Genomic DNA, 15,006 nt, shown 5'->3' with positions numbered 1-15,006 from the left:
CCCCAAACACCACCCCACCCCACCTCTCTTCCTCTCTCTCTCTCTCTCTCTCTCTCTTTCTCTCGCTTTCTCTGTGTCATTAATAATATGATATTGTCCCATCTGTCGGGGGAGCCAGCGTGGAGCACGTGTTTCCAGTTAGACTCATCAGAACCTGATGTGTGGAGGCTGGAGTGAGCGAGAGGACCTGAAACTAGGAAGCCTGGTCTAGAGTGAGAATGGTGGGGCAGAGCATGACAATTAAATCACCAGGCATCCAGAATTTCAGTGCATAGGTGAACACTGAAGTGACACGTACAAGCTGACAGTCCCGTTGGATAAAAGCAGCCGATGGGCTTCAAAAGGTGATTCTCCTGCTTTCAATTAATAGTTGTTACAGAAATGTTGTAATTGTGTCCTCTTTTACAATTTGAAACAGGATGCTGCACTTTTTTTCCTTTTTTTTTTTAGCTGTTTTTGTGGCTCCTTACCAAAGTTTATTTGCACACATTTTTCATGACATACACACGATCATGTGATACTCTTGTAGGATTTGTTTGGTTTTAAAGTGTAGGTGCCCTGGGACACACTCACTATTAACATATTTGTAAGATGCTTTAATGTAAAACATAAACATGAAAATGATCTGATCAAAGGCCTTGTTCTGCCCGCTGCTATTACCCCACCTCCAGACTGTATTGCTGCAATCATTCTGTGCTAAATCAGATGCAGAAATAAATATCTCGAGGGGTTGCATCTGTAGCCAAAGCTTGCTCAGATCGGGGAACTCATCCAACTATCCCACATCTATTTCAGAGGAAAACAACATGTTTAATCTGTGATGCAGCACAACGATTATGGCTTAAATACTATCAATATTTGAATATTTACTGTGTATACACAAACTGGTAGCTGGCTTATGTTTTCCTGAAATATAGCGTAGTAAATGGTATCTTCTTCCTTCTCATGTAACTTCAGTGCTAAATCAGAACAGGCACCTTATCAGTGGCTCTTCTTGTGTTTGCAGTAACTTAACCATGGCTTCTATAACCACTCGCAATGCACTGCTTGCAGTGTTTCCGTGGCGGACCCTCCTGGTGAACTTCTCTGTCTGCTGTGTTGCGGTCTCCCATAGTGGTGAGTGTAATTGTACCTCAGTGACCTGGGTTGCCACCGCAGTGAGCGCTATGATGTCAGGGAACATCATCGACGTGCCCAGAGATGGTGTAGCATTGTCAAATCCCCTTTTAAGGGACCTAAATTGCTTTTCTCCGAAAGCAAGAAACCAGAGTCAAGGACGTAATTTGTGATGTCATTCTAGCGTGCGACCTGGAGCGACAATCGAGATGATGTTTTTCAAGTCTTCAAATGTACGTTTTTGTTTGGGGTTTTTTCTCCTGCTCATAGGAAATGTTCCAGTAAACAGCTTTGCCAACTTTCCCAATTGATTCTTTATGGAACTACATGCTGGTCACACATTCTTTATCATGTTTCATCAGCGTGGGACAGCACTAAATGTTCACATGCTGCACCGTATCACCTGTCCTGGAAATGTTATATTGTAATGGCTTAATTTAGAGGGGATCCCTGCGGTTTTTAAGACTGCTAAAGATCAAATCAGGCCTCTTTCCTGCCTCAATCCCCTCCCATACTGGTCATCGTTTCTACTCAGTAATGCTTTGTGGGCTTTTATCAAGAGCCAAAAGGAGACTACTCCAAAGAATCTTTGCATTAATATCATCTTTTATCTATTAAACATGGCTGTAAGGAAATGCAGGACGTAGATTTTGGATGCGTTTGGTTTGGTTTGGTTTCAGAGAGAAGTGCTTTTGAGTGTTCCCCATCAAAGGATGGCCTCTTGTTGAATTAAAACCTTGCTTTTCCACCAAAAAAAAAAAAAAAAAAATGCATGTGAACCCCCTCCTCCGTTGCCATGCTGTCACTTGGTAACACACTTAGACCAGTTTGTGTTTCCTTCAGTGTGTTTTCTACTTGCACACATGCTTGTGTGTTTGTGCTGGCTTTCACAAGCATAAATGTGTGCGAGTGTGTTTGTAGGCCGCGGGCTGCAGGCGAGGTTACATCTTGCAGCAATTAAGCTGCATGCGTCTCTTACGCCCCTCCATTCGTCTACTGCGGGGTCTTATTTCAAGGCCAGCCTGTGTTAGACAAACTGAGAACATTTGATGGCTTGGTGGCTGAACACAGCAAACATGTTCCACACATCACTTAATTATATGACAATAAAATGCGGTTGTATTAGATGGAATGCAAGTTGGCGCACAGCGGTGACAAACCGTGGAGATGTACAGTGGGGCTCAGGGGTGCAAATGTGAAAAATGAGGAGGTTAGAGATAAATGAGATAAATAATTAGGTGAAGGATGTAAAGTGAAGACAGAAAAATTGGGACAGGAACCAAAAAAGCAGATTGAAATGCATAAAAATGTCAGAGATGTTTTATTTCACTACCATCAGACCTCCCATTAAAATACACATGTAAACACCCCTGTGGTCTCCATGTTCTTCCAAAAAAAGAGAGAGAGAGAGAGAGAGAGAGAGAGAGAGAGAGAGAGAGAGAGAGAGAGCTACGGATCAGTGAGAATTACTCTGGGGTTTTTTTCACCGAGTCCGCTGATGACTTGAAAACATGCAAGTAGTTATCATGGCCAAAATTACTGACATACCGAAACCTTTAACTGTTGATAACAGGCCGGATGCCAAAAGCCAATTGTGCCTAGCATTTCTGAGAGGCACTTAACACAACTACATGTCACAATAGAATGGCTGGTCACTGAACTCAGCAGATGAACAACAGATAAACAATCTGTTGGAGGTGTAGAGTCACATAAGTTGTTTACGGAGACAGTGCATCCACCAAGAAGATAGCTCTATTTTTTCCCCCGGAAACTAGTATATTTAGCAAGCTCTGCAAGGCCTGTAGAAGATGGATGTAAGATATTCAGTCAGGAGATTCTAATAAAAGTAAATGTAGCGAATCGTAAACTACATCTTTATGTGGTTATTGAAATCTTCATTTAAAACACCAGTATTAATATGCTGATATAACAGCCTCTATCTGGTTGCAGGGATTAGCTCCATCCAGCCAACACACAGTCCAGGAATATTAAGTTACTATAACATATCCTTCAACTAATTTTCAACTTTTATTTTGGAAGTTCAGTTATTGTTAACCGGTCTACCATGGGTCTTCCTGTGTCTTTTTTCACCTCTGGCACCATAGCCAAATCAGTGTTGTGGTGGTCCTTGATGTCCAGCAGCTGCTTTCTCGAGACTTGCTCTGCAGTCTGACAGACTGCCACTTTAACTAGAACCTGGTATAGGTGGACAACAGTACCACATGTATATTCTGTGTTATGAGTAAAATAATCTGTCCATGGAGACTGCAGTCAATGAGAAATTGTAAGGGCTATTGGGGCCTGTTAACGGGCCAAATACAGTGAATATACAGTACTATACTATACAGTACATGCTGATAAATATGTACCAAGCTAAACATAAGAGCCTGGTTAATCCCATTTAATCACCCTTAATTGTTCACATTGTCTTAAATGTCCACAATATAGCAGCTGCCATGTTGTTTATATTTACCCTCACATCCATCTATTTTCCTCTGCTTTCAGGGTCACAGGAAGGCTGGAGCCTATCAAAGCTGCCATAGGGCAAGAGGCAGGATACACCCTGAACAGTTCTCCAGTCTGTCAAAGGGCTAACACAGAGCAACAGCGAACCATTCACATTCACACCTACGGGCAATTTAGAATCACCAGTTAACCTAACCCCACTAACTGCATGTCTTTGAACTGTGGGAGGAAGTCGGAGTACCGACAGAGAGCCCATGTAAACACGAGGAGAGCATGAAGACACAGAAAGGCCTCAGCCAGATGATGGATTCAAACCCAGACCTTCTTGCTGTGAGGCAACCGTGCTGCTTACATAGACATTACTGTCCAAAATATTTTGAGCCCTGTAAAATTACAGATATATAGAGAGAAATATGTTGCTCTGCACACACCTTTACATGTACAGATGACAAACTGTGTGCATTCTGTCTCTTTAACACTGCATTTTCACAAAGCAGAGAGGTTGATAGCAGACAGAAGAACCTCTAAGCACTCTTGGTATCAGATTTGATTAGGGCAGACTCTGTTTTGCACCTGGCGAGCAGACACAACAATGCCTGTAAATAAATCTTTCTGTAAACTCACAGCAGTTCAAAGACAGGCAAAAAGAGTCCCGGTCCAGATGTCATTATTACCAGCCGAAAATATTCGGAAATAATTAAGTAGGAGAACAACAGAAACAAATACACGACACTTACGCTGACATTACAGGCCAGCTCTCTTAGAGCAAGCACGCGGGTTATGACGCACGTTAGCAAAAAGCCATTCAACAATATTTACTAAGAACACAAATCCTGATTAGCCGGAAATACAGAGTTTAAACAAACAGCAAAAAAAAATCAACAAAAAAACAGAGAACATTTTAAAAAATGTGACAAGGTGGAAGATCAAAATACACGACTTTATTGCTGCCATTTTTAATCACTAGTAAGTTATGGTTGTCAAGAAAACTAACAAGAGGGCTGACCTCTTCATCAGCAGCTTCCTCTCCTTAGCCTGCTCCTCTCATGCCTTTGGCAGCTGAGTCAAGTTTGTACGCTACTTCAGAAGAGAGTCTCAGTGGTGGATTAGTCATCCTCCTGGTGATTCAACATATACACTTGTCCCCCTTGATCTGCTACTCTTGCTTCTCCTTGGGTTTTTTTGGTATTTTTTTGGCCACAAACTCGCCTCATTTCCTCCCTGAATGGGCTCCTTCAGCAACGGCCTTCCTCTCCTGGGCTTTGACCTTCTGGTATGCTTTCTTCCCTTTGGCTTAACTCTGTCTCCTCACTTCTGAACTCTTTTTCACAAAACAGAATTGTTATTTATTTGTTTGTTTTAGGAAATCTAGATAGTTAGGAACACTATGTTGTAAACACGTGCTCAAAATATATCCAGGCTGTGGTTTGGAGTTCCCCACGGTTCACCCCTGGGTCCCCAGAGATTTACTGTGTCATTGCTGAATCTTTTAACCTCTTAAATTTTAGTATGACAGTGGTGTGTTTTTATTATCAAAGAGTCGGTTTTAGGCATGGAAACATAACTGACAAAATTAACATCCATGATCACACTTTGATATCTTCTTTTTTCATAAAAATAAAGGTTCTGGTTTTAAATATTTTAATAAAGAGAGAATTGCATTTCCTAAATAAACCACCTGTCTATTAAAAAGGATGAAACTCAAAGTTCTTTTTAGTTTTAGCCAATGAGATAAGAAATAATAAAGCGGCAATTTTCACACTTCACCAGCTGCAACCAGGGAAATATTAGCAGCAATAACATTAGCAGGATTTCACATTTAGCAGTAAATGACCTGAAATATATCCAATTATTTCATGTTTTATTTCATGCTTTACCTACACTCGAGTCTTTAGAATAAGCAGATAAAGAAAAATCTACCTTTGTGGAGTCTTTATTCAAAGTTAAAGCTTCAGGAAAACTGTGAAAAATCTGTCGAACTTTAGTCAAGTAACCAAACACAAACTCCTAAAAGTTGGGCTCTACTCGTCATAAATCATAGCCCCGAACTTTTAGCCAAGTTCATCCTGCCACTCACAGACTCCAGACTTGGAGAGTTTTCTGCAGCCGGGATGCTTGACAAATATGGGTCCTAACTGGATTAGGGCCCACTAACACCCGAGGCCTGAGGGCAGAACGTGTGTGAATGCAAGATTGACAGGAAGTTGTCGTGTAAAGGCAGAGGGGTGTGTGTGTTTTTGCATGCTTATGTGGAAGTGTGTCTTTGCCTAGCGGGCAGAACACAGGGCCAGGGCAGGAAACGAAGTAGTTGTGCCACCGGTTAGAGGAAACAGAATGGCAGATACATTACTCAAGAGTCAGACTGGCAGGACTTCTGAGAGCCAAAGCTGAGTGGACATTGAAGGAGGACAGAGTGTTGACATGGAGGCTGGTGTGCCTAAACCAACAGAAAAACAAACAATATATCCTAGATTATTTTTTTTAATTCCCTTGATATATTAAACACTGAAGTGGAGATTTTTAAGAAAAAACAATCTAATGTTAAGTCAAAATGGCCTCATTGTATCACATACATACATTAGATGCTCTTTAAAACTCTACTGAAGTTATATAACACCAACAGATATTCCCTTGTTTTGTTTCTTGATGGTGCTGTTTGAAAGTCTTTTCCATGGAAAGCGGAAAGTTTGGTTGAGATCTCAGCCTGCTTTAGCAGGGATCATTGTAAATTTTATCTCAGTTGCTTGTCCCCTGTTAGATAAAGATATCTTTGTAAAAACCGCCAAGTGAGATATGAAAGATCTATTGTTAGTAATGGCTGCCATCTGGTGGTCATACATTACCAGTCCAGTATTTGTTGGCAGCTGATGTTTGCCAAGCACGTGTGTGAGTACATGTTTTAATGACTCTGAGATGAATGAAGAAACCTTGTGGCTGATTCTGTCAAAGTTGGATCCAAAACGTGTGTTAAATCTAATTTTTCTAGAATGACTTGGTGTTTGCGAAGCAGTATTTTGGCCTGCGAATTTTGAACTTGGTCAATACTGGTAAATACTTCTGAGGCCAGCACATTCTGTTAGTCGAGTCACATATACAGAGTTTTTTGTTGTTGTTGTTGTTGTTTTCTACCAGAGCTGCTGCTGACTAAAGTGCCAGATCCCTAAAGTGTTCTGGTGTACAAGTTCAATAGTTGGTTAGCGTAGAAGAAGTAGCATAAAAGGTACAGCTCAACAACCACTTCATTAGGTACACCTTGCTAATAGATCTAACAAGGTGCTGGAAACATATTCACATGATAGAATCACACAGTAGCAGTACTGTGGCGTGGTGGTTAGCATTGTTGTCTCACACTAAGAAGGCCCTGAGTTTGAGACCTTTCTGTGCAGAGCTTGCACGTTCTCCCCGTGCCTGCATGGGTTCTCGGAGTATGTAGTGGGGTTAGATAAACAGGTGATCCCCCACACCATTTAACCACCACCAGCACCCTGAATTATTGATACAAGCCAGAATTGATCCATCTTTTTGTGTTGTTTATGCCAAATTCTGACACTGCTTTGCAAATGTTATAGCAAAAATCAAGACTCCTCAGAGCAGGCAATGATTTTTTTTTTTAAATCTTCTGTTGTCCAGTGTTGGTAAGTCTGTGCAAATTGTAGCCTCAATTCCTCCTTCTTTTGGAGTCCATTTGAATCAAGGTTATTTTTGTTTTGTTTTCTCATTCAGAGATGCTTGTCTTCAGACTTTGGTTGTAACAGGTGGTTATTTGAGTTACTGTTGCCTTTCGATCAACTAGAAGCTGTCTGGTCATTTTCCTCTGACATCAACAGGGTATTTTGTCTGTTTCAGTTAAGTCTCTGTAAACCCTAGAGATGGTTGTGTTGGAAAATCCCATTAGATCAGCATCAGCGACCATACTACATTCAAAATCACTTGAATCACCTTTCTTCCTCATTTATGACTCTCTGAACTTCAGGGGGTTGTCTCGGCCATGTATACATGCCTGTTGAGCAGTTGAATGTGCGTAGCTAATAAATAAACCAATTATGTATTGCGTTATGTAGTGTTCTTCAATCATAAGATGTACTGTTGCCTTCCTATCAGCTATAAGCACTCAGTCATCACTCACTTTCTGATAAAATGCTACAAAACAGAAAACAGATAAATGTGCAGTATCTTCAAAATTTATTATGTGGATAAAATACAGTTGTCAAAGAAGTTTCTCTTTTTACTACAAAATTGTTAGTAAAGAAACAACCAACAGGACAAGCTGCTTCTTTGTTTCCCTTTCTTGATAAAAAAACGTTTCAGTCAAAGCTTAGAGAAAACGAGAAGAACTGAAGCACGCAGGCGATCAAACAATTCTCAGACGGGTGATAAAGAGCCTGTCAGTGAGAAACAAAGGTCAGTGAGAAACAAAGGTCAGTCACTCAGATACAATTTAATTCAGTATGACTCCAGTTAAACAGTGAACGTGCTGTGCATGTCGAGTAGAGTCTGCGGCTCTAAGGCAAAAAAAGGAGGGTGGTGTGAAAATAGTTTATAAGTCTCTAGAAGACGGTCAAAAAAATTCAAAAACACTGTACAGTGTTTTCCTGCACGCACAAAGGAGCACTGAGAGAAGAAGAGTTACAAACTGAGGGAAAGATAGGGATAAAAAAAATTTACCATTCCTGGTAAATATAAATAAATTAAAAGACGGTTCAAAGAATCCTGTTCAAGCTGCTGTAGAGCCAGAAAAAAATACTGTGTGATTACAGGCACATGATAGGAGAACTTGTGTTTTGTTTTTACACAATTCAACCATCTGATATCAAGAAATAAGTTTTACATGCTTTTCATATAAGACTGCAACTCTTAGAAGAGTAGAGGGACTATAAAAAGTAAAACTCTTATCCCCTCTGTGTCGGAAAGACAAACATATTCAGCCCACACTGCTGGACTTTTGTTACAATTCAGATATTTTTTTACTTTTTTACTACAGTAAACAGTTAACCCTTATATGTAAAAATAATAATAATATTAATATTAATATTAAGAGGAAAATTAATTCATTCAGGTGCCACTGGAACAAATAGTGCGTTGTTATACTCGAGGAAAAACACTGACACAAAACAGGGACATCAAAGATATCAACCGTTATCAAAGTACAGTTACTTAAAAAAACATGACAGGGTAAAACAGTTCAATAAAATATATAATTCTTTTACATATTTTTTTTTAACTGATAGGAAAATTATCAAGCAGCATTTTGCTTTTTCTTCATACAAGTCCAGCCATTTTTGGGGCTGCTGTAGAGCAAAGACTCATGCAACTGTTAACACAGCACAAATAATTTTAATTCTATCAGGAAAATGTGGACAGTTAACATTTAACAGCAAACTCAGATAATACTAACACTGCTGTATCATAAAATAGACACTAGAACAGAAACAGACTCACTGTTTTCATTGAGCTGATGGGTGCACGTGTGCAACTGCATGTGATTTAAGGTTACTGCACATCTTCAGTGTAGTGTTAACATGTACACACTTTAAATTTGGCTGGTACACACACGATAAACACCTGGCTCCTCTGTTTATCTGAATCATGAGTGAGCTCATGAGCACAACGCTGACCTGACAAACATCCTAACATTAACGCCCCAATTCCACCTGGTATGAACATACACGCTATATTTAGATCCTGACAGCCGGTCCATGAATGTTTGCATTTATCCTGGTATTAAAACAGCCTCTCATTGTCTTGATTGTGCCTGCGATGTGATTAACAAGAAGATGAGCTGGGAGGACACGGCCAACTTCAACTACATGTGTGTTCAGATTACAGTAAGCTACCTAGACATGTTGATACCAGGTGTACGTTAGGTAACTGGGTCAAAATGACATTAGGTAAAGGCAATGAACACCTGATTGTAAACCAGTTCCTTATAAACAAATCCTCAAGCTTCATCCAGAGGCACCGTGTGTCTGACAACATGCTTTTGGTAAATCACTCCCTGCGTGTCTCAGGAGGCTTCCTTGGCTTGGCTTGGCATCTTGCACATCATCAGGATCTGCTTCAAGGCTTTCTGGACGTCCTCATCCATCTGACCCTAAAAGTCCAAGACAGACAGTCAGTTAGTCAACTGACTAAAAATAAAGAAAACCATTGCTAAAGTGATTACTAGGGGGATAATATTAAGTGACATTCATTTAAAAAACCTTCCAATGAATCACAAACAAAAGTATCTGGATGCCTGACTTAAAGTTAGTTAGGGTGACCTGATCCCTTAAAAGTGAATATCATCAAACTGTAGTCCAAGAAGACATAAACAAATGGATGGACTTACCTGAACAGCATAGAGGAGGTGCATTCTGTAAACTGACACTACTTCACTGTGTTGCTTCTTTGACTCCTAAAATGATATGAGGTAAACCCAAACTTAACAACTGCACTTTATTTATATCAAAGCTAGCGCAAGTAATTTACAGAGCCTCCAGATGGGGGTGGGTGGGGTGGGGGTGGGGGGGGGTGGGGGGGGGGGGGGGGGGGGATGATGATTCTGTGACCTTTTGGGAGCTCCATAAACTGAATGTACAAGAAGTCTGCTTTTAATCTGATTGGCTAATTATTAATGAGAAATCTTACAGCAAGCTGGTACTGCAATTGTTTGATTTGCTGCTGCATCGTCTCAAGCTGCTGATTTTGCTGCTGTCGTTTGGAGGGGGAGCATGAGCTGTAGGAGAGCTGTGATAGGCTGTTTAAGGCATCCTTCAGCTTCACCACCTCTCGAGACAGGTCATCTATCTAATGGGGGGGAAATGATAATGACAAATATGAAACATTCGTTTGGCAACAGGACAAAAGTTCACTGTAAAATGAAAATACTTTTAGCTGGCGTTTTATTACTGACCCTCTTGTTCTTTTCTCTCTCTGATGCAACATGATTCTCCACCAGCTGTTTGAGCTGACACACAGCATCCTGGGACTCTCCCAGTTTGGATGTCAGCGTCTGGTTCTCCTTCTCCTTTGACATAACTAGCTCCTGCAGTGCTTCTCGCTCTGCACCATTATCCCGTGCCTGATAGATGGATGAGCGGTTAAGATAAGTAAGTGTTAAGAACAGATAGTACTAAATGTTATGGAGAAAGGAGCCTTCGGAAAGTGGATATGTTGTTTTTGCCTATCCTCCCACCTTCTGCCAGGCATCAGCAGCCTCCAGAGCCATCTCATCCTGCTTCCTGAGAGCCTCCTGGAGGAGATGTGTCAGATGGTTCACTTCACCTTCCAGCTGCTCCCGCACTGTGTTGTGCTCCACACGGGAGACTGAGTCATCTGGGGTGACATCCTTCTCAGCTGTCAGCCTGTTTGTGAAAGGGACACATGGTAGTAACTAGAACTAAAGTACATTTTATTCTAGCAGGGAGGAACATTTAATGGAATCTTTCTGTTCACTGTGCACAGTGAACAGAAAGGACAAAACCCAGTAATCCTGTAATTGATGTTAATATATTTTCAATGTATTTTATCTTTTCATCCTCATATTTTGATTTCCAACTAAAAAAATGAGACAAATGTTTTTCTCTATCAATCAAGATTAGTCAGCTTGTTTTTTCTTTCATTAACTTGTGTAATTACACTTGCAGGAAACTCAAAAATGAAGTGCGATCTACAGATATACATTGCTAAACAAGCTAATTAGTATTAGCTGATAACACTAATACTAGCACTCTATTACCTCATTATGATCACTTTTGGCATCATTATACTAAACTTGAGGCTGCTACACCACAAAGCCTATTGCTGATTTTGTGGTACACTATGTGCATCCTTCTTTTATATACAGTCTGTGCCTTAATTTTATACTCATTTACTGATAATCATTAGTGCAATATTAGCTCCTTTACTTGTTATTATTTCACATTATCCAGAAATTTTGTCTCTGTGTTACATCATTAAATATTGTATGAAAACGTTATTTATACTGTTGCATCAATGTGTAAGTAAGATTTTACTGTTGTAGCCAACCACGGTGGAGCTCAGTAACAAGTAGAAAACACATGTTCACCATCAAAATTTGACATATTTAGTTGTGCGTTTGTGTCCCCATTTTTCACTCACCTGTGTTGAAGAGCCTCCACCTGCATGGTCTTCTGACGTAGCTCCTCTCTCAGGGCTTCCACCTCATTTTCCAGCTCTTTGATGGCATTACCTAGAGACGACATCACCTGCATTTGATCGGCAAGAGCCACAGAGCTCTGTGCCTGAACCTCTGCCTCCTTCCTCAGTAGTGAAATCTCCTCTTGAGCAGATGAATATTTCTTCTCAGCCTCAGCCAGCAGCCTCTGCAGCTCCTCCACCTTACTGTTTAACACCTGCAGTTCCAAAGTTGGAGAGGGGGCCGTACTCTTCTCAGCTTGGGCTTCAGCCAGCTGTTTCTGAGTGGCATTGAGCTGATTTTTGGTTTCACTGTAGGAGCGTGAAAGTTCCCTGCAGCGGAGCTGCAGTCCAGTGATTTCCTCATCTCGCGCAGCCTTCATCTCTTCAAAGTCTTTGGCTGCAGATTCAACAGGCACTGTGCCCTTTAGAGCCTCCTAAACAACAGAAAGGGGATAAATTGCAGGTCGCACAGATGAATGATATGTAACGAATGGCATTTTAAAAAGCAGTTTAAAGAGAAAAACAAAAAACCTCTGCTCCTCTGATAACAGCTAAATCTTGAATTGTCAGCCTCAAGCAGAGATGAAAGAGACTACAAAAGTTGGACATAGAACTCTGCATTTACCTGGAGCACCCTGACTTCCTCCTGCGCCTCCTTGTACAGCTCCTCGAGTTGTGCTGCTCTCTGTTCTTTCTCTTTAGCACTCTCTTTATCCTCCTCTGTCTTCTTCAGTGCCTCTTCCAGATGTTTGATATGTTGTGTTGCTTTATCTACCTCTGACTCTGATTGGGCGAGCTGGGCCTTTAGCTGCGTTACTTCATGTTCAAGTGCGGTTGATGTAAGTCTCTGGCTCTCCTGGGCTTCTCTCGTTCCCACCTGTACTCTCAGATTCTCCACTTCCTCCACAGCTTGGTGGTATCTCTCCTGCGTGTCAGTCAGCTTGGCTTGCAGCTCTGCTAGACTCTCCATCAGCTCTCTCTCTCTTCCTCTCTCGCTTTCATGCTCCTCTCTTTCCCTGCTTCGTTCTGGCTTCAGCTGAGCCTGAAGCGACTGGTTTTCCTTCCTGGTTTCAAGCAGTTGTATCTGAACTTTCTCTAATGTCTGCCTCAACAGTCTGATCTCCTCTTCGCCTGCTCCTCGTAGTTTCTCCCTCTCTTCTTCCTCCAGTATCACAGAGTCAGCTCCTGGACCTTCCCCTTCCACTTGGGTGGTGGACGGGACTTGTGGCAATGACTCAAACTCATCCTGGGTAGAGTGGAAAGATGAGTTGGAGGCAATGCTGTTTGGACGACTCATCTCCTTCAGGTCCTCATTTCCTTGGAGGGAGGGATGTTTCTGTGGGATGAGGGAACAAGCAGAAGTAAATGAAAGTTAGTGAGTGAGGCTGGAAATACAAAAAGCTCAGTAATGAAACCGCAGCTATGTTTTTCTCTCACATTCGCTTTGATTGCTTAAATACAAAGCAAAAAACAGAAGTATGTATATAGCTGTGGGTGTTTTAAGAATAGAAGTCAAATTTTTCATAAAAAATATGAAAAGATGGAAAAATACACTATAAACTTTCACTTTTCTGTTCTTACCGAGCACTTAGGGCACTTCTTACTACAAGCCACAATCAACCAGCGGCCACGTTCTCTTTCTATCACACACAATCTGATGGATTCAATCTGGGTTCAATATCTCGGCCAAGGTTGCTTAGACATGTGGACTGTGGGAGCTGGGGATGAGTACTCTACTTCCTCAACCACATTTACACAATTTTAGGGCACAGTCACTTTATAAAAATACCACAAAGCTGGGTCAGCTGTTTAATTTAATCAGGATTGGCAGATTAATTAATAATACACACACACACTAAATTAACAAATAGATATAAGATATTACACAAATGCATTATTGCGCATTTACTCAACTGTACTGAGCAACACTTGGCAACATTAGGGGAGGACAGGAGGGATAATTAGAGTGTCAGCATTGTTTATTTAAACAGAAACCAGTGTTGAGTAATATTACTTTTAAAAGTAACATTAAATTAAAAATATGTAATATGTGGACTACCTTTTGGTTACCAGAAATAAACACGCCGTTGCTATGACACATAAGCCAGTGACGTCATTGCACTGATGCATATGCACACTATAGGTTCCCTGCTTTTAAGAATGTGCAGTTTGCTGGCAATATTATTGTTGTTGTTGTTGTTAGGCTGAGCTTTTCTGCAGTTTTCTTAGTGCTTCCTAGCATTCAGCTAACCGTAAAGAGTACACAAGTTATTACCTTTTTAATATGCTTTAAATAAGCTTTAGGACAAACCTTATAATGGAAACACAAAAGTGTAATTATTCTGTGTGTTTATTAATGTGAAAAGTGAAACAAAACAATAGTATATTTGATGACGTAAACTGAATCCTGTTGTTCTAAGTCTTAAACGTCTTCAAAAGCCACTGCAATTGTCTTAGTAAGCTTTTCAGGCTCCGGCTTAAACCACAAACAAATGTCACGTAATCTGTAGTTAAACTGACACATTCCTATTTCCTAAGTGTAACGAGCACGCTCAGTAAAGAGGCATTCATCATCTTCAGGATTTCCCGCCAGGCATAAAAGGATCAAACACTGAAACACTGTAAGCCTACTTCTTCTATGCTTCTGTTTTTCTCTACCTCTACTACTATTAACTACTACTACATTATTTGTGGATTAAAAACAGAAAACTTTAAACATCACTGTAAACAATCTGCAGTAGTAACTTGGCTTGAATTAGCAGTTTACTGTTGTTTCTTTGACTGTTTTTGGTTGTTCGTTTCATAGCTAAACTCCTGAGCGTGAATCGATGTGTTACATACCTTAAGTTTGCTTGCAAGTTGCTGGTTTTCCAGAGTGAGAGCCATAATCTTGGCTTGCAGAGCAGAAACCAGAGCAGCAGACGCTGTGAAACTTTGCTCAGCCTGCCAGGACATACACACACATACATTCACATGCCAGACTGAGGCATAAAGACAACGCTAAGGACCACCACCTGCCTACTGAAAAACAACACGAGTCGTGACACGTCTTAAGCTTAGGACAGACCTCCTTCAAGAATGCTGAAAAGCTGTTGTGTTTGTTAAGCACTAAACTTACAAAAGGCTTCTGGCTTCTTTGTAAACATATGACACACAGAAAACTGTTTAGATTAATCTAATGTTAAAATATTCAGTATAAAATATGCACAACACAAACATCTCTGATTCAAGTTTTTCCCAAATGTATGAAAGGAATCTAACTTTCCTACAAAATACATATAAATG

At 40.7% G+C, this 15,006-nt stretch overlaps 1 protein-coding gene across 2 annotated transcripts in view; it reads right to left on the bottom strand.

Annotated features, from left to right (window-relative positions):
* Positions 1-7,747: 7,747 nt before the first annotated feature.
* The window catches only part of rai14 (retinoic acid induced 14), a 46,944-nt gene continuing 39,685 nt past the window's right edge, over positions 7,748-15,006 (bottom strand). For both annotated transcript variants that reach the window (XM_005451319.4, XM_005451318.4), the window contains 8 exons: positions 14,563-14,664; positions 12,347-13,057; positions 11,683-12,155; positions 10,757-10,925; positions 10,475-10,642; positions 10,210-10,368; positions 9,911-9,976; positions 7,748-9,673 (listed from right to left, as the gene is read on the bottom strand). In XM_005451319.4, coding sequence (XP_005451376.1) covers positions 9,587-9,673; positions 9,911-9,976; positions 10,210-10,368; positions 10,475-10,642; positions 10,757-10,925; positions 11,683-12,155; positions 12,347-13,057; positions 14,563-14,664 — 1,935 coding nt within the window. In that variant the 3' untranslated portion in view covers positions 7,748-9,586. The remainder of the gene's footprint in view (positions 9,674-9,910; positions 9,977-10,209; positions 10,369-10,474; positions 10,643-10,756; positions 10,926-11,682; positions 12,156-12,346; positions 13,058-14,562; positions 14,665-15,006) is intronic.

Source organism: Oreochromis niloticus, linkage group LG7, assembly GCF_001858045.2.
Source record: "Oreochromis niloticus isolate F11D_XX linkage group LG7, O_niloticus_UMD_NMBU, whole genome shotgun sequence".
In the NCBI taxonomy this organism is placed as follows: domain Eukaryota; kingdom Metazoa; phylum Chordata; class Actinopteri; order Cichliformes; family Cichlidae; genus Oreochromis; species Oreochromis niloticus.
Note: the sequence above shows the minus strand (reverse complement) of the source record. Positions and strands in the feature narration are given on the sequence as shown.